Consider the following 25,392-nt stretch of genomic DNA (forward strand, 5'->3'; position numbering starts at 1 on the left):
CAGGAGGGAGAGACCTTTCAGCACAGGATAAAGTCCTGTCAGTTGCGCTACAGAGCTCCATCTGTCCAGCTTTGGCTGCTTCCATAGGTGTTCCAAAAACCTTAAACCAGTAACTACTATATCCTGTCTAGAAACCAAGTGCTTTTATTAGGAATATCTGCCAAGAAGCCAGTTTTCAGTGTCAGGGGTGTGACTACCTCACTTTGCTCTCAGTACCCCCCTTTCCCTAACAACTGGATATATCTGACTCACTGATGGATGCCTTTCATACCATGCCAGAAGTCTTTCAGGCAGGTACAACTGAGAATCACACTTCCACCCTCCTAGGATAAACTGTCATTCATACTTGGAGAAGGACAAAGTAATTTCTTTCTAGAAATTTTCTTCTTGGGTGTTGGGTATCATTTGGAGTTGTCTGGGGGGTTTTTTGTTGGTGTTGTTTGTTTTTTTTTTTTTGTTTTTTTTTTTTTTTTTTTTTTTTTTTTTTTTTTTTTTTTTTTTTTTTTTTTTTGATTGCTTGCATTATTAATGTAATTTTAATGTTTCTTTTCATCTGGGAGGACTCTTTTCACGTGGTGTAAATGTGCTTTGATACTTCACAGTTAAAAACAATTTAAGAACAGATCTGCAGCTATTCATTTTTTAGGAAAAAAACTATACCAAAACATAAGATTGATATTTTCTGCAGTTCTGATCCAATATGTTCACTTCTTTTCTGAAGAACTCACACTTTTCACAAGAATTCACCCACAGATTTTTTTTTTCTCCTCCTTTTAAATTCCTTTCCCAGATAAGTAATCTGCTGACCATCATGCAGCTAATTAGTTGTTTTTGAGGTTTCTGTTTCATTTCTTACAACACACCTATAACTAGTTTTATTCCCTGTTCTAGACTGCCAAATTTGACAGGTTTGCTGAGCTCCCATTTTCAAAAAGTGTAATATGGTTTTTTGTTCCTAATTAGGCAAATGCATCATCTCTTCCCAAGGAGAAGGCCACCTGACCTAAATCTGTGCCTTCTTCAATAGATTTTGCTCTTGGGACTGTTTCTGTCCTTTTAAAGATCAATTTCATGTGTTTTTAGGAAGTTCTGATCTTCCTGGCATTCATAGCTGCTTTATACACTACACATACAATGAACACACACCTCATTAATAGTTTCTTTTATTTAGGATAATTCCCTTTTTTCTTCTTTTCCCACAGACATGTCATCTTTGCTCCAAGCAGCCACAACAAATATGCAGGAGAATCCTTCCCAGGAATCTATGATGCCATGTTTGACATCGGAAGCAAAGGTGATCAACAGGAAGCCTGGGAAGAAGTGAAGAGGCAGATTTCCATTGCAGCCTTCACTGTGCAGGCAGCAGCAGGAACACTGAAAGAAGTGGCATAAGATGATGGCTTTGAAAACTCACATAGCAGAGTCTGGCACACAGAGCTGTCAGGCTGCTGCAGTGGCCCCATATCCCCATCTGAGTCTCCAGCCTCCCAAACCACATGGTAGGTGAGCAGAGCTCTGTGTGTCAGAACTCCTGAGCTAGGAATTGATGCATCTCTGGTACTGACAACTGTAGCTTTGTGAACAGCCCTGGATGGAAGTAAGTTTGGTTGTGAGGAGAAGTGGGAAGAGGGGGAAGCAGGAACAATCAGTTTCCTATTAGAATTTTCTGAGAGATCTGCCAGCTTTGAGGACCCAGTGTTTTAGATGTACAGTTATGAAAAACAATTATTTGCCAAGCTGCCTGTAAATTTTCTCCACAGCAGTGATCAACAGCACGCATTTTGACAGAAAAAATGTAATACTTGGCTTGTCCATTTTTCTTGTTCTGATAATGACTTTTATAATAGAAGACATCAAAGGCATTTCTGCATTTCAGAATCTATTCTGCAGGACTGGTGAATGCTCTCTACACTGATTTGCTTTATTTTCCTTAAAAAAAGAAAAAAAATAAGTGACTCCTACTGATTACCAAAGCAGTACTGGCCATTCTTGATTATCAGGGAAAACAGCTGCTTATATTCAGAAATCCAAAATCATATTGTCATTGGAGTGCACATTTATTCCACTAAAAGTCACTATACATCTCCCTCCTTTATTTGCATTTTGGAAAATAAAGATTTTGGGGGGTAACCAAAAGCTGACCTTCCTGCTCTTTTTGGCACTTTCTCTAGTTCCAAATCCATGGCAGCTTTTGTTCCTATTTTTTCCCGGGCAATCTCTTTCATATTTTTTTTCTATCTAAAGGAGCTGTTATTGTTATTATTAGCTTGGGGCTTGACATAATTATCTCTTCAAATAAGAAAGTTTTCCACCAGGAGCTGATTTTACATTCAAAGAGGAACTGAAATGCATGAGAGAAGGGCAGTTATACAAAACTGTTTAATTTGTAAAAGAAAAAATGCTTGCTTCATTTGCCCTTTAGATTTAATTCTCATCTACATGCTTTAAAACGAATAAAATTGGTAGAATTCTACTGAATCACATTTCAGCTTGTGGGAACTGACATATCAAATTATTTCTCTTATGCAAAATATACCACCGTTTTTCTAACAACCATAAATTGCACCAGGTTGTTGGAATAAAAATTATTTTTTTAATGAGGCATAGAACAGATGTGGTACTCAAAAGGACAGCATCAGAGAATCAGGACATAGGAGCTGTTTTCATCTCAGATGTCTTGAATTAAAACAAAGGAATCAGAAAAAAACTTCCTGTGGGAAGTTATTTTGGGGGATATATGCTACCAAGAAGAGAGGCTGTCACTAGCATCACTTCCAATAGGTCTCCACACAATATGAAGAATTGTGTACTTGTGGATATTGTTCTCAAAATTTACTGTTCAATTTTTTTTTTTTCACATCAAGCCTTAGGCATGTGAGGAGGAAATTACACTTCCACAGTCCATGCTTTACCTCTTCTGTTGGGAAATGGAGTGCAAAACTGACCTTGCTATCTCACACCTAAGAGACAGTAGTTGATGCTGGAGCACTAAACAGGTAATTCTCTCCCTCTGCTCTGGTGAGGCTCCACCTGGAGTGCTGCTTCCAGCTCTGAGGCCCCAACACAACTGGGATGTGGGCCTGTCAGAGCAGTTGAGGCCATGAAGATGATCAGAGCACTGGAATATGTCTCCCATGAGGACAAGACTGAGATAGCTGGGATTGTTCAGCCTAGGAAAGGGAAGGCCCTGGAGAGACCTTATTTACAGCCTTGCGGTATCTGACGGGGCTTCAAGAAGGCTGGAGAGGGACTGTTTACTGGGGCATGTAGTGATAGGACAAGGGAGAATGGCTTCAAGCTGGAAGAGGGTGGGTTTAGAGTAGAAGAAATTCTTTACTGTGGGGTTGGTGAAGGACTGGCACAGGTAGCTCAGAGAAGCCGTGGAGACCCTGTCCCTGGAAATGTTCAAGGCCAGTCTGGATGGAGCTCTGAGCAACCTGGTCTAGTGGAAGGTGTCTCTGCCCATGGCAGGGGGGTAGGAACTAGAGCATCTTTAGGGTCTCTTCTATCACAAACCATTCTATGATCCTGTGAACAGTGGCTACATTTTTGTTATTCTCTTCAGTTTTACCTAACTGGGGACACTCAATAAGTTAATACCTAAATCTGTAGCTGAAGTTTCTGCTTAAGGAGATGCAGTGATGTGACTGGCACATAACTGCACTGTGTTTTTTTTCCCCTTTCTTCAAACTGTGTGTCCTTCCTGCTCCATCATTAACTGCAGCCAAATTTGGATCTGTCATTGGTTGCTGCTGTAGGATCATCAGAGTACAAGGCAAACAAGGAGCTTCCACATTGAAAAGAAGTATTTGATGAAACTTTCTTCTTCCTTCATTTACAAAAATGAATCTACCAGTGAACAAATGTTACACCAGTAAACATAACTCTTTCAGTGGTAGCTGGCCTTTGAGGTTCTGCACTATTACCTTGCTGCTGCAAAAGACCATACAATCTCTCCTTGCTTCCCTGTGCAGTTTGAAGCTGTAAGAATAAATTACAGCTCACAGCAGGCTGAATGCACAGCTGGCATTGATTGCTTTGTCCCTCTTGTCAGTTTAATTGATAACTATGTGGATGTGAGATTCATCATGACCAGCTACATCCTGAGAGGTATATAAAATAGATTAAATCTGTTTCCATTCCTGTCCATAAAGTTCTACTGAGGGACAGTGATATCCAAACCCTTATAAATAAGGAAACCAAACCACTTACAAATGGCTCATACTAACTAATTTCCACAACATCCCTTATTCTTGGTATTGAAAGGATCAGTTACTCAGAACTCCAATTGCCTCTCCTTCCTCAATGAGTAGAATCTTATGTTCTATAGATAAGCAAACAAGCCTCTGTTGCTGTCTCCCAGTCCAAAACATAGCTCTGCCTCCACATAGTTCTCAAGTGTGGGAAAAGAATTTTTCACACTCTCTTTACAAATGGATAACACTGGATCACCTACTCTGTCCATCCCCAATTCCATTTGCCCAGTTCCTTAACTCAGCCCAGCTGAAGCAATCAGTGAATCTTACAACTGGGAGAAACCAACCCTTCAGCCTAGACTGGAGATGCAAAACAATCTTGCAAAATTAAACCTGGATGGACCAAGTATCACTTGGATATCTGGGTTGTCAATTGCCTCTTTAGAAAATCAGTTCCAAAGGGACAGTGCCTGAAAGTTATTTCAGCTTGGAAACTATTTTAGCAGGACCTGTTGCATTAGTACAAGAGGTAATAGTTAAAAACTGGAGAATGGTCAATTTAGGTTAGATACAAGAAAGATTTTTACAGTACAGGTAAAAAAACACAGGAACAAGTTCTCCAGATTGATGGTAGATGCCCCATCCCTGGAAACACTCAGGGTGAGAGTTCTGAATAACCTGATCAGTTTATAACCAGATCTGAATAACCATTGAAGATGGCAATGGGATTGGACTGGCTGGTCTTTAAAGGTCCCTTCCAACCCAAATCTTTTGTTTGATCCTATGATTCAGATTCTCTTATGGTAGAAATACCTTTAGTTTGCCTTTGGAAAGAAATCTCTAACCCTAGGTGCTGGAATCTCCAGGTGACACTGTGTCAAACTCAGCTGGGGACCTCTCACTGTAGCTGGTAGAAACTGGATATACTCAGCATGACCTTGTTCTTTTCCTCTCTAAGTTCCTCTGGTTTCATTCATGGGATTTCAGTGTACAGTTTACAGTGCTATTGAAAAAGCTGAATGATGGTGGTGAACATCATGGACTTCCCTATGGCAGAGCAGAGAAGACAACACTAATTAAATGAAATACAGAACTCCAAAGTGCTCTGTTCCTCACTGAACAGCACCTGCTCACAGAAAGTGTCCCTAGAGAAACCATTAGGAGCTGAATTTAGCAAGCAATCTTTGTTAAGGTAAAAGATTGTTCCCATTAGGCCACTGACACTTGTGCCAGTTAGAATCTATGCAGTCAAGGATGTTCCTGTCAGCATTGACAGTGCTTCTCCTGATGGATGCTACACCCTAAAACATCTTCTTCAGCTTGGGGAGCTCAAGGAATCTAAGAGGAGGAGGAATAAGAGTGTTTAGTTAGACACTTCATGCAGGAAGAGCTGGATCTGGTTGAAATAAACTCCAAATATGTTCCAACCTTTAAGGCAAAGAACAGGAGAGGCAGTAATAGAAAAGCTTTTCACAAGAGGGTATCGGATAAGAATAGACTTGCTAAGTTCACATGGCACCTTCCCCAGATGTGCTTTGCTAGCTTGCTGACAGCGCAGCTGACGTGTTCCTGATGCTGCCATCCACATTACTTCCAAACTTGGCTGTACCTCTAGAAGGAAACCCAAGTCACATTTGCTGGACACAGCGACTGTTGTGACAACACACCCTTATGTAGCCTGTAAGAAGCAGTTCAGGCTGAGGAAACCTGGTCCGCTGTGAACACTGAGCACTGAAAGATTTAGATCTCTCTGAGGTTGCTCATCCCTCCAGGTATTTCTGGAACCAACAATCCTCTAATGAAGCACTGCTTTTGTTTTCTCAGCTCTGTCTCCTAAGCTCTATTTCCATACTCTCCACCAGAGCCTGCATGCCTGGACACCTCCTGCCTGCACTAAAGCTCTCTTCAGTCTGCAACACACACCATTAACCTGGCACTACCCTTACATGAGTGTGGGTACTGACAGCAGTGATAGTGTCATCCACTGCCACGGCAGATGAGTCAAACATCCTGCCAGTTTTATTACAGGCAGAAAGAAACACTTCATAAGTAAAGATAGGTTAATTCTTAGCATGCTCCAAATCTGTGTGATCAAAGAATGATTAGTCTCTATTATTAAAGAAAAAGAAAGGATAGTACAAACCATTCAATAGAAAAGTTATAATAATTATAAGCTGTTTCTCTTCCTGGGATCTCCGTTATCCACAAGTTATCCAGCCCCTTCTCCAATCATCCCATATCAGCAGTCCTCTATAACACATCCCATGCCCCAGTTTTCAAGGCCTCTGCATATATCCCTCTGCGACATGGCACTATAATCAGAAGCATGTTGCTCTACTCAGTCAATCTGCTTTAATTTTAGTAGTTATATAAAAAATATGTCCACACCAAGCAACTACAGAATGAGAAACAAGGTAAACCAAGTAAGACAATAGCCACCTGGACATGAGAAAAGTTGTAACAGCCAAACAAGCCAGAACAAAGCTGCAGACAGGTTAAAAATTCAGATAAAGCAAACCTGGCAGGTTCTGGGACCCTGCAGAGCTGGAATGAAGCTTCTGCCATGCTGCCAGCCACAGGAATCCTGTGTTCATTGAACTATCAGCAGAGATCGGCACCTGGGGACTACATGAGGGAGGCCCCAAGTTTTTTAAAGAACAATCATTAAGGACAGCTATTTATCCATAGTCATATGCACACTTAAGTGTCCAGTCCTGGTAAACATGAGAAATGGATTTTCTTTCTGTATTTTCAAACCACCCCTGCTCGCCTAATTCAGCTTGACTGGACTTTGATTTTGCAAATATCATTCTTGTCATCTGTAGTCTGATAAAAAACAACCCATTTGAGGACCAGATCTTTGTACAGGATTCAGAATGCGACTGCAGGACTTGGCACTTACCTCTCAGGCAGCACTACGCTCTGTTTTGTACTAAAACACAATTACCAGTATATGGAGCAGCTCTGGCAAAATCTGTCACCTCTCTCATGGCTACTGCTCAGTCTGCACAAAACCATACTTACAACTTCAGTGAAGAACACCTGCAATGCATGCAGGAAAAGGGAGGATGTACAACATTGCAGGTTGCAATATACTCCTGAATAGTTATGCTTATTGAAGTACCCTTATGGGACAGTTTAAGGTAAAACATATGTGCATTCTCTAATATAATTTTGAAATACAAAAACTCATTAAAATGACATATGGTTTAGCTTAAGAATTATGCACTTAGCATTTGGGTATTGCCACTAAACCACACTGAAATCTTGGCCACTTTGCATTGCACAAGTCCCAACCATACCCCCATCTTAAGGCAATGTGTGTCAATAAAACTGTTTAATAATAAATGCAACAAATTTATCTGGCTGTTTATTAAAGTAAAATGTTGTTGAGGAAAAATAACAGCAAAGGAAGCACTGACCAGTGCCACTGTGCTCACACAGCAACGTATGTGAGAAAAGTATAAAACAGTCAAGTTTAGCAGTTGGGAGTTGTTCCTTTGTATTATCCTTAGCCTATCTTCCCTGAATTATTTTTCAACAAACACGTGACAATCTTTCTTAGAAGCTTATTTTCAACTACATTTCAATATCCTCCATTCATTTTACCAACCTTCTCTTCTTTACAGCTGTTAATCGCTCTTGGAAAGCAAAAGTATCCCACTTAGGTTATTCAGTTAAGTAAAACTCTGGTAACATAAGAGCAAAAAGCTCCCAGTTCACAAAGCTGCAGTTAAAAACTTAAATTACTTCTTCATTGTAGCTTTTGCTCATGAGTAGACACTCCAAATGTTAACTGCTCTCACTATGGGCAGAACATTTAAAATTTGGGTTGTTTATGTATGTAATGACATAACCTGATCACAAGGCTTTCTCTTGAGAAAAAAAAATAAATTAAGTCCCTTGGGCTATACAGCGAAGGACACTGTATCAACTCAGCCTCCTTATACACAAGCCTGTTTTCCAATTAAGGAAGAACAAATTAGGTTAAGCACATTAGGCTAGAAGTACATTAGGTTAGTTTTCTCCCAGGCATGGAATTCAGAAGTAATATCGCAGTATCAATATTTATCATAGGCTTAAATCACATTTCAGAGAACAAGGCTTCTAGACAAAAAATATTTCATAGATCATTGTAAGGTAACAGATCTGCCTCCAGGTAGCTTTAAATGAATTTTTTTGCAATGGAGGTTTCTTTAAAATTTACCAAGGAACTAATTTTTCAAATACTTGTTTCGAGTAGGTAACAAAAATATTTTATTCAGGATACTTCCTTTTTTGCTTAACGCTCATTTGACTGTGGATTAATTTATGTCTGCAACAATACCTTGGTTACCCTCTGGTTAAAACATCTACCCAAACTTTGGAAAAACACCAAGTATTTATTACCACAGAAGACATCAAGCTTCAAGAGGTGAACCCTTTTCTACACTGAGTGAATGCCGGAGGTTTTGAAAAGTATCTTGTTTTTCCAAGAAACCAGAAACAAATATCCAAGTAACAGTATCTTCGGCAACTTTAGAAACAGCCACTGTATCTGGAATTATTTCACTTCCATTCAGTTTGTTACAGCTCAAAATTCTTGGACCGAACTATTTCTGTGAATGAGACAGGCCCTCATCTCAGTAACCACACTCAGATTTCTGCAAAACTCACATATCCTGACTGGGCTGTAGCATTAGAGAGCAACAAAGAAAGGAACTACAGGTGGGGAAAAACCCCTTGGCGATGCTGTTTCCCTCCTACAGAGATTCACAAGTGGAAAATGTCCACTTACATTTTACTAGAACAACCATGTTGCAAACAGGGAAGTTCTCACCCATAACAAAAGGAGTCAAAAACCAACCCCAAATGCAACCAGCATGTAATAAGAATTTTATTGAATACATTTAGAAAAAAACTAGAGCATGAAGACATGAGATTAATTTCTGCATATAAGGTTTATGAATGTGCAGAATCAAACAGCCATGCAAGGGGCCCCTCCTCTTCAACTGTTATTCAAGACTCTTATAATGGGAAAATTATTACCACCCTAAAACAGTGTTCCAGACACATAACTCATTACTTTAAAAAGGATCTCCTTTCTGCACAGAAGTTTTTTTTTTAAAAAAAAAAAAAATAAAAATAAAAATAAAAAAAAATTAGTAGCAAATTGGGAAAGACCAATCATTAATGGGTACAGTATTTATTTAGTCAGTACTCATGCCATGTTTAAAGAATGCAAGCCAAAAATGCATCATTATGCAAAACAGGCATTTCTTTTCCAAGGCAAAATTCCTAGTAAAACTAATTCCTAAACTACCGAAATGGTGACTTGACAATGTACACAATCCAGAATACCATCCAATGGAAGATTTTTTTGTCAAGTTATATCAATGAGTCAGAGTAGCTGATCAGCCCTGTGCTTAGCAGTGTATTAACATTCCACATAAATTCCAATTCCTCTAAGAAATGTTATTACTGATACAAGATCACAGAATTGGTAAGATTAGAAAAACCTCTAGGATCACCAGCCACTAAGGTAGCACCACCACCATGTTCACCATTAAACCATGTCCTTAAATGCCACACCCTTGGGTTTTTTTGAACACCCCCAGGCATGGTAACTGCACAGCTTCCCTGGGCAGCTTGTTCTAACACCTGAAAACCCATTCCATGAAAATCACTTTTCCTAACATCCAATCTAAACCTCCCATGGCACAACTTGAAGCTATTTCCTCTTATCCTTGTTACCTAGGATGTAATTCTAGAAACAAAATACGTTACATTAGATAGGAAAATGGGCTTATACATGAGGGAAAAGATTAAGATTTCTGTCAAACTTGTATACCCATGCAATTTTTCACATTATAAAGGGATCGTGAAGGTGAAGTTCTATATGCACCTGGACAGTCAGTTCTGACTCTTGGAGCATGCTTGTCTACATGTGTAGCACGTAAACCCATACTGAAACACACTACAGCTTTTAAACACTTATTTATAAAAATACAGACTGTGTCAACTTAGTCAATTTGATAAACACAGTACAACATCTGAAAGCATGAAAAAAGGATAAATTCAACATCAGGTATTCCTGTTCATACTGGTTTGCAATTTACTGTTATATTATTAGGCAGGTGAAAGCCTGTGATCAAAAACCACTCTGCTTACTTGACAAGTCTTGTTTTTGGGAAAGTAGCAATCGTGATTAGTATACAGGCTTACTATACTACAGTTTGCCTCACCTTCTCTCCACACTTACTGATAAAAGTTACAGCCAAGCCAATAGTCCATCAAAGTGTCTGCTACCATTATGCATGATGTCGTTGCATGAAACACCAGGATCAACCCTCAGCGTGTTGAAGCCTATCATGAGCAACTGCTCAAAACACACAAATTCAGTGACGGCTCTTGCAGCTTCAGGATAGATGCAGACATATGGTTATAAAAAACTGCTAAGAATTTCTGCAGGTAAGGAGACAGTTTATGGCAGTCTAGGCCATCTGAAGGTTCATCTATTTTGAAAAGAATCCCAGGCCACAGAAACTATGCTGTTGTTGTAAAATCTATACCTTCTTGCCTGACCAACGCTGATTGGATTTTATGGGTTCTTTGATTTGTTTGCTTGCTTTTTTAAACAGCTAAGTTTTAACAGTGGTTGTATTGCCACTGATCAGAAGAGTCATTATAGAACACCTGAAGTATCTTTACTTCTGTACTGAAAGTATGAACAAGAGGAGAAGAGCAGGAGGAATGAATAAAAAGCAAAAGCAAAAATGGGGACTGTGTTTACAGGAGCTTTCTCCCACTTATGGGCCAAGGTGAGTAAGCTAGCAGTAGAATGTAATTTAAAAGAGTGCAATAAGTAGTTAAAGGATCCCAAAGCCTGAAGCATTCACAGCAGATGGTCCATTCATCCACATTTCTCTCCATTCAGGGTTTAGTGCACTAAGGCAGAATATGACTTACTTAAAAACAAATTCCAAAGGAATTCCATTTTCCATGTAGTTCTTTAAAGTGGATTTTACATTATGTAAATTTGCATCCTCGTGTGCAGTAGGTTAAGTGAAAATATGTTTTCCGTAATTTTTAACATATTTAGGATATTTATATAGCCATATGGATAGACACATTTGAACTTGCTTGTTAAACAAGAACTTTATCCTGGCATTTAAGCACTGCTAATTTTGCTGTCCAAGTTCAGAGTTCTGCACACACAAATACAGATGGCATGCTAGTAGCTACAGCTATCTAGAATTTTTCATCCACTGGTGTTCTCAGTGTCATACTAATAAGTACTCCACTTGTTGGTTCAGAACACATCAAGGAACACCTGTTCAATTTTCAGAGGACCACTTGGCAGGCACACATTTTATAAACTTGTACCCTATCACTTCTCAGTACCTGACATTTTCAAATTGTAAAAAAAAAAAGAAAAAAAAAAAAAAAAAAGGAAAATACATTAAAAGTAAACAGAATCAGATTTTAGAGCTGAAATTTTTTAGAACGGCCCAAGGGAGTACAAAACCATGCTCAAACTAAGTAATCAAGGACAAAAAATTTTGAAATGAATGTAGAGAAGCACCAAAACAATTTTATATATGTGTACATATATGTATTTGTATTACCAGTGTTACTTTCTTGGTGTTCAGGGACAGTTTCTTTGGTAATGTTCTTCCTACTACTTTAAGCGTGAAGTTAAGACTTCAAGTACTCTTAGAGACAGAAGTCTGAGCTCAAGTCAAATCACACTTAATGGAAAACAGCAAGATTCTTAGAAATCTGTATTTCACTTCAGAATGCCTCTACTACACCCTGTGTTTCTCCTGACACTATTCCAGGTCTGCCAAGGCTAGTAGATGAGTATCCATGCATTCCAACAGTCCATAAGACATCTTGTTTACATATACAGGATTAGGCACAAGAAATAATGGTGTGCATTTTTTATTACTTTTATAGGAAAACATCTTTATTTCAGCTGCAAGCCAAAATTAAGAAATTATTCCAAGCAGAAATAGAAAGCAACATTATTGTGTGTGTGGCTGCTTGGATTAAAAAAAAAAAAAATCTCATTTTTACAGCTATCCTGTTTTCAGCCACATACCTTTACTGAGGAACTGAAAACAAAACTAAGGTCTTGATTTCTAATGACAGTCTGCTCAAAAGAGACAGTATTCTTTTAAAGTATTTTGATTCAAAAGCACAATTACAATTTGAGACAGACATTTTAAAGCATGTTGTTTCTCCTAAGATTTGTCCTGTATGTAACTGCAGTTCTTAGATGACCATCCTCAGAGTCAAGAATTATACACATCTGTGTGGAAATTGTTTTACCAAGACACCCACAGTATGTCCTGACTTCTCCTACTACACATATCCACTTACTTTGAGAAGAGTCTTGAGATGTTCAACCTTGTAGAACAGGACAGACTATACATTCTAAAGGCTGTCAAATATATCCAGCACTTTGGTAATTTTACAATAGTTTGCTGTTTGCATACTCTTCATAGCTGAAATCATAAGTTATACAGCCATTTCACTGCCCATTTGCTTTTATATTTAACTATTCAAATAGCAAATGTAAAGAAGTAAACAAAAATCCCTTCTTGCCACCTTTTAATTTTAATTTTAACCCGATCTGCTTTGATATATATGAAAGATAGCAGGAGTCATCAAGTACTGAAATCCTTGGAACTACAGCCATTATTTCATCCCTCCATAGCCAACAGGCATTGAAACAAACCTACGTTTCACAACACAAAAGTCTACAAGCGTACAACTTCATATTTTTGTTTATGTAACCTTTCACTCTAGATGTGGAATTACATGCTAATCAGTTGAAACTCAGATTTTTGTACCTGCATTACTGTATGCTTCATAACAGTTGAATTTAATACAGGCTACTGAATGCATCCAGTTTAAACAGAACAGCTGAAAAACAAAGAAACCCACTGTGAACAGAAAGCACATCTACTGGGATAGTCAGTGCATGGTAGGGAAGGTTGCAAGCAAAGGGCAGTAGCTGTTTTGCTCTAAATACCCATGGAGACATTGCATCTAGCATAAACATACCCACGGGAGCAACAGCAGAAATAACCGTTACCCTTTCAAGTTTCCACCCCCATTTCCTGTGCGTCAAATTTCTTTCTAGAAGGGAACAGATGATCTAGCATTAAAAAAAAAAAAAAAAAATCTATATAAAAGTTAAATATTTGATTACAGTAGCAAGTCACCACTTCGTCATGGGAAATAACTTGTCTCTTGGAATCGTTATTGCTCTGAACTCTCCTGTTTTGGTTGTGTGTTGGATACTGGTAACTCCAGACTTGCCCATAGCAGGGGCTCTGCTTTTCTCATAGTGAGCTCAATCTTTGTAGCGGTCATGTTCACGTAACTCCTCTTTACATCGATCACCTGAAACAGAAAAGGTATTTCACACTTCAGTTTAACAGACTGATAAGACACTGGGAAATTAAGTTAAGGAGTACCTCATCACTAAATTTCAGTAGATGTTTAGGTAGATGAAGATCCCTCCGGTATCTTGAAAAATCAGCTGTTTCCCATTCCCAAGATATGGAATGTTTATGGCATAAACATATGCATGCCTATGCATATCTAACATACATTGGCTAACATACATAAGCAAGAGTTTTCTGCAACACCCCTACCATGGTGTTGGGATCAGAAAGGACCTTAGAAGGCTGTTTTCTGTACAAAGCGGTGCCCATTGTGATGTCACAATGGATCTCCTGGGTCATTGTATTCCGATTTAAATGTAATTCCTCAACGTCACACAATGAAAATTCTTTCACAAAACAGAGTAATGAGGAGAAGCAAACCACTTTGAAAGAGAGGAATCTAAAGGCTTATGTTTTCCTTCTGGGGTTTTCTGTCTGACTTTTTGTTTTTTCCTTTTTAATAGAGAAAATATTTTTATACTTACTCCCCATAACTTCACACTGCGATGAAACTCTTTTTCTCCTTCAAATACAATATGGATATTTACCTTAAAAGGAAAAACAACAGAAAATAAGAATTTCTTATCATGTTAATAAAACATCTGACACCTCAAGCATGTTTAAACAGAATATACCATGTTAGGACTTGAATCCTACAATGACCAAAGTGATAAAATTGTCCCTCAGAAATAGAAGTGAGTATCTATTTTAATAGATTCTGAAACAGTTGCAGTCAACAGTGACCACTGGTAGCTTATCATTTTAGATAAAGAAATGAGAGAAGCATTTGAACACCTGTTTAATACTAGTAGCTGTAAAACAGCAAACAGTGAGAATGGTATCAATTTACATTAAGTCAAATACAATTAAATGATGACTTTAATTATTTATACAACAGTGATGCAAACCCATCAGGCTTGGGTTTTAATTATGGAAGCCAAATAAGAGTGGTTTGTTTGGTTTTTTTTGTCTTTTTTGCATGCTGTATTGTAGCTTTTTAAAAAACCCACACATTACAGTGCAGATGTCCAAACAGAAGGGAGAAAAAAAAGCTATACATACTTGAACACACACAAATGCCAAGAAAAAGCAGTTACTCAAAAGAGTCTTAAGCTATCTCTGCCTTGTAAAGAAAGCCGAGCAGTTTTTCCTAAGTTCAAGCTGCTGATCTTAAGGTAGAGGCTCACCATTGTGCTATTAGCTTCTACGTAGCTCAGATCAGGGACAGAGTTTTTAGCATATACAGAAATAGTCACTTCTCCTCCAGTCTGGTGCCAATCATGCCTGCATGGAACTACTTTGGTACTCTATATAAGGAAAAACGTACAGAAAAAAATAGAATTAAATTAGAAATTTTTTTACAAGATTAACAGCATAAACGCCCAGGACTTTTTTTAATAGCCAATTAGCATAGCTAATAAAGGACTGTATTTCATCTTCACAGGAGATTGCAAGACTCTGCTTGCAACTCTTTCTACTAAGTATTTCAGTATCTCTCTCTCAAACAAACTACAACAAAACAATGTTACTTGGTGGATCAACTTCGTTTCTAAGACTACAGTTAGCCAGCAGGTTATAAAAAGGAACTGAACGAAGAGAAAGAATGCCATGACTCCAAGAATGCTTCATATTCCTGCAAAAAACATTTATTACTCTGTTCACTGATGCAGAAGAAGTAAACTGAAAAAACCCTCAAAATAAAACCAAAAAGCTAAAGTAAAAAACCCCTTGTTGGATAGAAACCCATTATCTCAATACATATACAGTTAATATACATATGGTTTCTTTAAATGTGGGTAAATTCTTTACTCTCTTTTTTTGCACTCTCCTGCTTTAGGCTCACAGCTTCAGCTTTTTTTAATTCCCTACTTTCTGCACTTGCAAATATTTTTTGAACAAAAATATAAATCTTCAAAGCAAGCAGCAATTATAAGATTGAAAGGAAGTAATGGATTTGTGAAGTAATTCTTCTAAAATGAGGTAACAAAACTACACTTTTTATAATTTATCTTTATTTTCTTCTGTTAAACATTCCTGATGGTTGCAGCATTAACCCCATTTTGCCTCAGCAACAGATGATATAGTCATAACAAGGACTTTGTGCTCACCTGTATCCATCATGTGACCAAATATTTTTTCAAGTGTCATAGTCCATTATTAAATTCTATAATATTCTTAAATAATCAAGTATACCTGTACTAGAGACTACTTCACACTCCATTTCTCCGTTTTCCTGCTGTGTACAGTATCCCCCACATTATATCAGAGGTAGTGATATGTAATAGCTCAGCTACAGTAATAACTCAATCAAGCTATAAACGACATTTCAGTACTCAAAATTCAGAATGGCCAATTACAGAATGCAATCTTAATGCTACTTACTGCATCCTTTTTAGTCCATACATGTGTTCCTCTAGTGCAGCCTTCTTGAGCTAAAAACGTATTAAAGTCAGAAGTTTTTCTTTTACAACAGCTCCAATACTTCATCCTTGAAAGTTTGCAAAGTAATTAAGAAACAGTATTTAGGACATTATTTACTATGAACATTTAAGATCTTTTCTTTATGCAATATTACTGTTACTTTAGCATACCCCCTTCAAGCATTGCCATTTTTGACTGAAGACGGAACACAGAATAAATCAAGGCAACATCTACAAAGAAAGCATGAGCATACAACAAACTAGTTAAAAAAAAACCTGAAGTCAACTCAATACTAACCCTTCATAGAACACAGGTACAAAAATGGAAGTTAGCTGAATACTAACCCTTCATGGAATATAGGTACACCAGAATGGTATATACATACTTCTTCTGTGCTGTGTGGTCCTTCGTATGTCTGGTGGGACAAAGCATTTTAAATGTATTACTGTTACAGGATTTGGAGCAAGGAAAAAAAATAGAACAAAACACAACAAAACCCATAAATAATGACCAAAGTAAAACAAAGCTTTGGCGTAAATAATCCGTATCAAATGGCTTGTCCTAGCTGTTCAAAGTAACCACTCAACCTTCCTTCACAGAAGGTTCTCTGGCACTGCTAAGAAACTGTACTTTGCGTTAGATCAATGGCACACATCAATGGTGACACTATTTATGCTCATAAAGGTCACTGCAGATCCTCAGAGATTTCTGTCTTTAAGATACTCTGAACACTCAGAGAAAACAAGAACTTAACTTTAAAATAAATTAAATTCATCATTCACAAAACACGTGGATTCTCAAAAGAAAGTAAAATGAACAATATATACAACTTAGCCAGTGAATATCAGATCAGCTCTTCCCAACACAAAGACTGTCCAAGTTCTCCTCCCACCAGTTTCCGTAGATAATGCAAAATCTGCCAGGTAAAATGGCTATTTAAATCTTACTGTCCCATTTTGCACAACACAAGCTTGTCGGTGTAACTTTCACTTTAAATGACTATGTAATATAATGACTCATTTTCGTGCTAGAAGTGTTAAAACACTGACTTTTTAATGCTTCTTGCAGGAAGCAGTAACTGTTAAGAACTGTAGATGCTTCTGATCTATACAGAGATTATTAAGAGCAACTCAAGTGTTATCAGTAAACCACCTCTCACCAATATTATATTTAATATGTTAAGTTGAAACACAACAGTACTGTGGATTTGACAAGCTTATTATTTAGAAGTTCATTATAGCTTTTTTAAAAAAATCTATTTTCTGCAAACAACTCACATTTGTCCTTTCTGAAGTGTGTTATCAAATGTGCATTTGTTAAACCCAATGGACTTTGTGCCTTTATGCAAATTAACTTGTAGCACACAGAAAACTGAAACTGCTCACTTAATAGCTGAGCTGCTGGATTTAGAGTACAACTGAACCACTTACTTTTGAACAGCCTGCATTTTTACATGTCGTCCCAATCTTGATCTCATCACCATCTTCCTCTGTAAACAGAATTTTACAGAAAATAGCAAATGAATTGTATAATCTACTGAACACTTTGCTTTTATTAAGAACTAAAATGAGCCAAGGAGAAGATTAGAAAAACCTCCGTCTTCAAGCCTCTATTTTCTGCCTGACAATGAAATCTGCCAGAGGTACAAAGAAACATTCCAAAAGCTGTATTACACCTATGCATCAAATTCTAGGCTCTGTATCTTTACACATTTTAAGTGGGGTAAATAAAAAAAGATGAAGAGGATCATTACAATCACAGGGAAAGCAAACAATCATTCATCTTGTTCAGTTTTGTAAAATTAAGAATATAAAAGGCTTCAACTGCTGTCTATAAATACACACAAGGAAATAATCTGGATACCATGGAGAAAGAAGAGCTAAATTAGTTTGGCACAAGAACAAAAGAGCACGAAATAGCCACAAGCGTAGGTTGAAATTATAAAGTTTCTTCAGGAGCAGTGTCATTCTAGAACCAAATTCCAAATAAAATGTGGGAAGAAGAAAGAGGGAAAACAGACAAGAGAGAACCAACTACTCTTCAGAGGAATTCCACCAATTTATGAAGGCTTTATATGCCACTGTCTCTGCAACAATAGGGAGTAAAGTTCATTTCTTGGTAACTCTATCAGTCACATATTCAGAAGTGGATGTTCCCATTCTAACCAGGAAATCTTAGAAAAGACACAGTTCAAATAATGCTAAGGTGAATCTACTTCTCATGACAACCAGGTCTCCATATTATCCACATATGAACTTCAATCATCAATTCCCTTGACTGGAAGGTATTTCCCAGATTATTAAGAAAAAGAACATAATTACAGGAAACTATCACTTCAGAAATGACAAGATCAGCATTTGTGTGACACTTAGCATCACATACTTACTTAATCTCCCTGTCTCCTTACCTTTTCTCCCTTCGTTTTCTGATGACAGCTTCAGTTTATCAAGAGCTTGTTTCAAGGAAGCGGACACTTTCAGCTGCAAATTTGTCATTGGCTCATCTGGGCTAAAAAAGTCCACATATTAGTGTCAACTTACTTTGTGAGAAAGAATTTATAACAGACAAAGTAGTAACTTTTAATCTTCCTATAAGACTATTCCTTTTAAACTTCCCTTCAACAAACAAACTACATTTGTAAATGCCAATCCTTACTGTTTATGAAAAAACAATCTAGAAACTTAGAAGGCAGTCTTGGCTTTCAACTGGAAATCCTAAATACTCTACAAAAATAAAATAAATCAGAGATACTAAGGAATCTAAATACAAGCATCCCAAATTATTTTTATTACTGTTTAAAATACTTAACACAGCTTCTAGCAGCATTTTAAGCTATGAGGTTATAGACTTCAATTTTTGCTTCTTGTAGATTTAGCACTTCTAAGTGTGGAAAGATCAAGTACTTCGTTATAGCCACAATTCTTTTCTCATATTTTGAAGCTTAAGACAACATCACTGCTACCAAAACCAATGTCTTCTAAGGGTCAGTTTTGGAATTTCTACACTATATGACATGTACAACACTGAATAACCAAGCAAGCTTTAACTTGGCCAACTGACTACAAACTTAGAAAACCTTAAGTTTCATAAACCTTACCTTGGCCTCTTAATTGTTTCCAATGGTTTTGGTGCCTGAATGATGTGTTCTTGAAATTTGGGTTTCAGTTCAGCTAGCTCCTTTCGTTCAGAGGTAGTTTTGACTTCTGGTTTAACAGGCTCAGGAGGTTTCTCGCTGTTATGGAGACCCTTTGTACAGCCCTATTGTGGAAAGCACATGTTTTTGTTTACATATAAATGCAGTGTAGTTCATGCGCATGAGAAATTAACAAATTTTCTTGACTCATTCTTCAGGTCCATTATCTCCTTTAGCCCACTCCAAACACTGGCTGCAAAAACACCCCTACCACTAAAGTGGAAAATATTCTCATTTTGGACATTGAGTTAAAAGAAAAATGCACACTTTCTGTAGTCAAGCAAAGCAGAAATAAATGTTGACATCTTTCTTTATTAGCAGGTAGTTCTATCAAAACCTATTTTGACAATTTTAATAATTAAAGCTTGAAAATGAGCCTTGAATTCAGCATTCATGTTCTATTTTTCTTCATAAGAATTAAGACAGTTTTAATAGAAGTACGCTAATTTAAAACACGTAAGCACATGTACTATTTAATATTAATCACTGTCACGTGACAAGCATAAAAATTGTAAATAATCACGAGTACATACCGCAATGCTCAAGAAGTCAGAAAAGTCTGTTGTTCTCCTCTTACAACATGACCAACCCTACAAACATTTTGGAATAGAAACAACACAGGCATGACTACCAGACTTGACAACAGCTTACACAAAGCAAAATATTTATTATATTACTTTAAAAGATGTGGCACATCAAAATTAGAAATTGTTTTCTTCCTTTCTGTGGACAATATTATCATCTGCATTTTTAAAAGCCAGAGAAGTCTTCTAGTTTGCTGATGCTGCCTTTATCAGAAAGTTCAGTAAATGTGAGGCAATACTTCCAATGACAAGTGCCAACTCTGTACAACAGAATACAGAAATGTTACTTCATCTCAAAGTAACATGTAAGCAAAACAAACAAATACTGCACCTGAGACCAGGCTCACCTGTGGCCCAATGCACAGGCCCTCTTCCAAAAATGATAGGGATTTTTTTTTTTTTTTCTTTTCTTGAGCACCTCTCAGATCTTTCAAATGCTTATTTCCCACCAACAGAGCTGGATATGTGCACAGCACCAACTACATCAATCAAGAGCACTTTTTATTATATAAACCAGAAATTCAATTTTAGAGCAAATTGCCTTGCCACTGTGAATAATATATCTTAGAACTCAAAGAACCTTATTAGAGGCAACAGTTTGACTAATGCAACACCACTTTGAAAGCTTAAGTGGTGCAACACAATGGGTTTCAGGTACATGGTTCCAAAACACCCTGAAAATATAAACCTTTTCCACAGTTGAGGAGACAAAAGGTTCATCCTGCCCACCCAGATTATCTAGAACTCACAGCAGGAAGAAAACTGCTCATTTGCAATTATGATAAATTTTTAATTAGGTCAAGAGGCAGATAAGGTAAAGGGGGAAAGTGGTATTTGTTTATAAACAGTGAATATGTAAGAGAAAGGGAGTAAATATAAGTTTTTGAGCTAACAGTATAATTTCTCTCTTTATAATTATGTAGAAGATTTTTGCACTGTGCTCCGAGTACAGCTATAATTTTGCACAAAAAAAATTTACCATAGTCTAAGCAACTGTAAAGGATTTGCAGTTTCTATGCATCCAGTAGATCCTGAAGAGGGAAAGCAGTTTAGCCCAAAACCAAGGACTGGAGACCCAGGTATATTTAACTCATCATTGAAGATAGAGCCCAAGAATCCTGGACAGCTGCATAAGAGGCATGGGTGACCAGTCCCAATTTAATCACCATCCTCATTTGGCTGATTAAATGAACGTGACTGTTTTTTACAGCAGATAAATGTTACATACACATTAGTGCCCTGGCCACATTAGACCACAAGCAGCTGCTCTGAATTCCAGGCAGGTTAATTAACTGAAAGACTTAGAAACCTCTCAATGGCTCCACAGTCCTATTTAGAGGGCCTAATTAAACTGCTGAGAGACCTGAAGTCAGTCAATCAACAGGAAACAAGTCATCTAGACTTGCATGGCATTTAGACCATATGAGTGGAGTTTTTAACTTCTTTTTCAGGACTGACTAACTCTGCTTTTCTAATTTCCCAGGGTTGCTCATGATAGGCTGAACATCAGTTTCTCAACACTGAAACGTCTGGAATTAAAAAGGTGAAAAACCAAAAAGACCGTACTTAAAAGAACAGTTGCGTACTTACTTTGAGAGCATCATGAAAAACAGGCACACCTGGATGGTATGTGCATGAATCTAGAAGACAGTGATTATTATTAATATTGAGGCACACCAAGAACCTTTATTCATGATTACAAACCCAGTAAAAATGTCACATTTGCAATTCATGTATGCCATGAGCTGCCCCACTTCCCCAAATGCACATTATTACTCAGAAAAATCCACATTCCACAGAAAAAACCTCTCTGAGTGCATATATTATACATAAATAATCAGTTCTCCCTTCTTCTTAAGTATTATACAACACAAACTGGAAAGCAGGTATCTAAGACAAACTGCTACTTCCACATGGAGCAAGTAAACTTTCTACGGACCATCCCTGGCCTTCATCAGTAATCAGGCCCTGATGGTAATTTTGCAGAAGGTGACCCTATGGCTACCTGACAGAAAATACTGATTTACCATTTCAAACATATCTATTTGAACCTGATGAGAGCTTTCTATCCAGAAGCATTCTGTTAAAAAAGTCTCTTAATGCAAATCATGAGTTCATGGTTTTAACTGTAATTACCTTGTTCTTTTTTCAATGTTTGTAGTATCCTAGGCCAGCTAAGGACTTGAACCCAAAGGTTAGTCCTCCACATGAATAATTTTGACATATCAATACTATTTATTACTAATAGATCCTGTACAAACTCTTTCTTTGCTGGAACGCAGCCTCCATTAATGAAAGTGTTTGTATCCATAGATGTTTATAAATGTTACACAGCTGTTCTCTTCTACTTGTGCTCCTTTCACATGTAATGAAACTGCTCTGATTATATAATTTCTCACTGACATTTACTGCATGGAGAGCATTTTACTGACTTACTGACTAAACGCTATCTTCTAGCCTTTCAAGCAAAACTAGAAATGCTTAAAATTAAAAGTGGCATAAACAGTAACAATGCACATAATAGGATGCAAAAGAAAAAAGTGGTAACTTTATTAGCAGCCTGCCTATAGTTATCTAATAGGCAAAAACCCAACCCAAGCTTGGTTGTTTTTAGCTTTTTATAAAGATGTAGATTTTTAAAGAAACCTTGTTTTGTATAATTTTCTTTGATTTTATATTCAGTGCCTAAGTCTAAAGCACTAATACAGTGAGGGACACTGGTTCCCACCTTCACTCAAGATGCGTATATTTGGGGACATTGGTCCTTCAGCAAGACTTACAAATATATCCATAAACCTCTATCAATTTCTTCAGTTTCACGATGAAAAGCTAATGCTGGTAAACCTCACAGGAAAATTAAAAAGAAAAAAGTGGTTATTTTGCATAGAGACCAGGACTTCACTGTTAAATCAAATAAAAATAAAAGTAGAGGTTTTTCTTTTCAAAAAATATGAAAGTGTGTCATTTGAAACATCATGAGGCTAAAAATAAACTCTGTTTTGCAGCAAAGAATATTTCCAAGTCAGAAGATTTAAATGAGTATTTTTATTTCCTCACTAGAGAGATGCTGTTAATAACAGCAACCGTTTTAGAGACCAGAACCATCTCATAATCAAATAACTCAGAGGTGGCTACGCTCCAGCTGAAGGCAGACACAGACAAGTGCCTGGTCATCCATCTGGCCAAGGGCAATCCAATCCTTTTTCCTCGCTCCCTGGAGCCTGTTCTGCAGCAGGTACATCGTGGAGCAAATGACAACCCACTTGGCTGCTGCCTCCTGAGAGCCCTGCGTGCTCCACAAGAGAAGATGCCAGGACAAGAAGCTCTGCAGTGCCTCAGCAGATCTGTACACTGAGCAGTCTGACCACTGTCCCTGCTAGAGGGACAGGAAAACACCAGCTCGCCTGCACTCATACCAAATCCGACAGCTCTTATCTGGCATGAAGGGTCGATTCTCACACTAGGTAGGGAAAACCGGAAAATTAGGATACAAGCAGATAAAAGCATATTCTAGTCCTCATTTGTATGAGATCAGATTGCTGCAGCCTTTGGTTGCTATTCTACATTTTCACTGAAACAAAACAAAACAAAACAAGTTACCTCTCTACCGCTGTTAATACCTTTCCTTTACCAGGAAGACCAAAGTATTTCAAAGCCACTTTCTCTAATCCTCAGATAATTTTTGCAGATACAAGTACCACAATTTTTCAGGTTTCTCTTTTTGTTTATTTAGAGCTTTTTTGATGTTCATTTCATAGCCAAACTGATCCTACCATGCACACACTGCTATCACCTTATTGCTGCATCCTTAAAGCACTTTATTAGTTGTTTCACTAAATGTCAAAGTAGAAATTTGTAAGGGTTACCCAAATGCAAAACCTGGTTCTCTGCAGCAATCTATGAGTAATTACATTTACCTTCAGAACTGCTTAGCCTAGGAGACAGTGACTCCACTATATGTCCCAGCCACTCACTGAAACAAATTTCATGTTGTGAAATTGTTTGCCTCAACCCAAACACCACAGAGTTAGCATATGGCCATGCCAACATGACCTAATTCACTACAGCTTGATCACAAACCCTAAAGAAGTGTTATTTTTACAATGAGTTCAGGTCACGAAGTCCTAATAGGATTTTTTTTTTAATTTAAATTTTTTTTAAAAAAAAATTAATTAAAAAAAAAATTAAATTTTTAATTTTAAATTTTTAATTAAAAAAAAAAAAAAAAGAAAGAAAAAACACCACACAAAACCAACAAATAATAAATACCTTTATCTGCTTTACCTTTTGGGGCATAGGGGTGTAGGGGATGGTGGTGGAAGAAATCACTAAGTGTAAGCATTCCACAACTGTTCCCGCTTCTGCTGTTACTAACATTAACAAGTATGCTACTCAGCCCCTCTCTATGCAAAAACGTGTAGCTCAGAAAAATAAACACTCTTTATTGTCACGGCTCCAAAGCACGGAAAATGCACAGGCTAGAACATACCAGCCTACTTCTAACCCGGGGGGGGGGACGGGGTGGGAATCACAAAAAATTAAATTAACGCAAAGAGGGCATTCTAGAAATTCAACCAACAGTTACTTTATGAACCAGGTGCAGGCGAGCCTTCTGCAAACTCAGATCACCCTTCTCTGAGAACAGCCTCTGCGGTATGACGAAACCCCAAAGGACAGAGCTTTGAATACGATTCACTAAGATTCCCAGCACTCACAAGAGAAGCACTGCAAGCGCTCAAGGCACTTGGAAAAGCAGACACTCGTGTGCCGTTCAAACACGTTTAAAGACCTGCTGCAAGTACACACATGTGGACTAACAAGAGTAACAAAACCAAACCGACCAACCAAAGTGAAAAACCAAAAACCCGCCGGTAACTGCGATGAATGCAACACGCACAGAGGCCCGCAGCAGAGAAGCCCATGGTGGCCTTGGAGAACCTTTGGCACACACGACAGCGCCGGGCCAGCCCCGGCCCCACACGCGTGTCCCCGGGGCAGCCGCAGCCCGCGGGCCGGGTGACAGCCCCGCAGCGCCGCGGGGCCCGGGCTCACACCGCCCCGCAGAGCCCCGGAGGCCGTCCCCGCTGTCAGCGAGGATTGCACCGCGCCCCGGCCCCTCCGCCGCTCTCACCCTCCGTGTTGGTCTCGGGGTCGAAGCGCTGCCCGCAGCCCCGGTTGTAGCAGAGCAGCGACATGGCCGCGGCACCTCCTGCCCCGCCGCCCGGGAGAGCGGAGCACGGCGGAAGGAAGGGAGAAGGAAGGAAGGAAGCCGGGCAGCGGCCCCGGGGGCGGGGCTGCTCCCGCGGCGGAAAGAGCCGGCCGGAGCCTTCCGGAATCTTCACGAAGCTTCGGGGGACGGCGAGAGCGGGCGGGCGGCTGCGCAGGCGCCGCTGCCAGGCCGCGGAACCGCCGAGCGACCGGGCCCGTAGTGGTGCCGCGGCTATGGGTGAATGCTCGGCCTCGCGGAAATATCTGGCGATTTATTATTATTATTATTTTTGCCCTGTTTTTTGAATTCTGTTTTTCTTTCCTTGTATGTGAATTTGATTAGAAGTAATTGC

General features: G+C 38.4%; 2 protein-coding genes across 6 annotated transcripts in view; one reads left to right on the plus strand and one right to left on the minus strand.

Annotated features, from left to right (window-relative positions):
• The window catches only part of LOC120748518 (N-acetylated-alpha-linked acidic dipeptidase 2-like), a 31,756-nt gene extending 27,951 nt beyond the window's left edge, over positions 1-3,805 (plus strand). For 3 of the 4 annotated variants that reach the window (XM_040054930.2, XM_040054929.2, XM_040054932.2), the window contains one exon: positions 1,203-2,625. In XM_040054930.2, coding sequence (XP_039910864.1) covers positions 1,203-1,392 — 190 coding nt within the window. In that variant the 3' untranslated portion in view covers positions 1,393-2,625. Of the gene's footprint in view, positions 1-1,202; positions 2,626-2,864; positions 2,997-3,724 lie in introns of those variants that run through there. The other variant, XR_005699373.2, reaches the window with a different exon arrangement.
• Positions 3,806-9,057: 5,252 nt separating this feature from the next.
• Positions 9,058-25,143, minus strand: CHORDC1 (cysteine and histidine rich domain containing 1). Of its 2 annotated transcripts, none has more exons than XM_040056057.2 (11): positions 24,963-25,143; positions 21,422-21,471; positions 19,781-19,837; positions 19,152-19,312; positions 18,462-18,562; positions 17,485-17,543; positions 16,399-16,469; positions 16,016-16,121; positions 14,821-14,940; positions 14,119-14,181; positions 9,058-13,589 (listed from the first exon to the last, which is right to left on the minus strand). In XM_040056057.2, the coding sequence occupies exons 1-11, from the start codon at positions 25,024-25,026 to the stop codon at positions 13,446-13,448; spliced, it is 996 nt and encodes a 331-aa protein (XP_039911991.1). In that variant the 5' UTR covers positions 25,027-25,143; the 3' UTR covers positions 9,058-13,445. The 2 variants fall into 2 exon arrangements, with proteins under 2 accessions (XP_039911991.1, XP_058275396.1); XM_058419413.1 differs by lacking the exon at positions 24,963-25,143 and adding an exon at positions 22,560-22,640.
• Between the last annotated feature and the right edge of the window lie 249 nt (positions 25,144-25,392).

The sequence above is a fragment of the Hirundo rustica genome, chromosome 2, assembly GCF_015227805.2.
Source record: "Hirundo rustica isolate bHirRus1 chromosome 2, bHirRus1.pri.v3, whole genome shotgun sequence".
Classification (NCBI taxonomy): domain Eukaryota; kingdom Metazoa; phylum Chordata; class Aves; order Passeriformes; family Hirundinidae; genus Hirundo; species Hirundo rustica.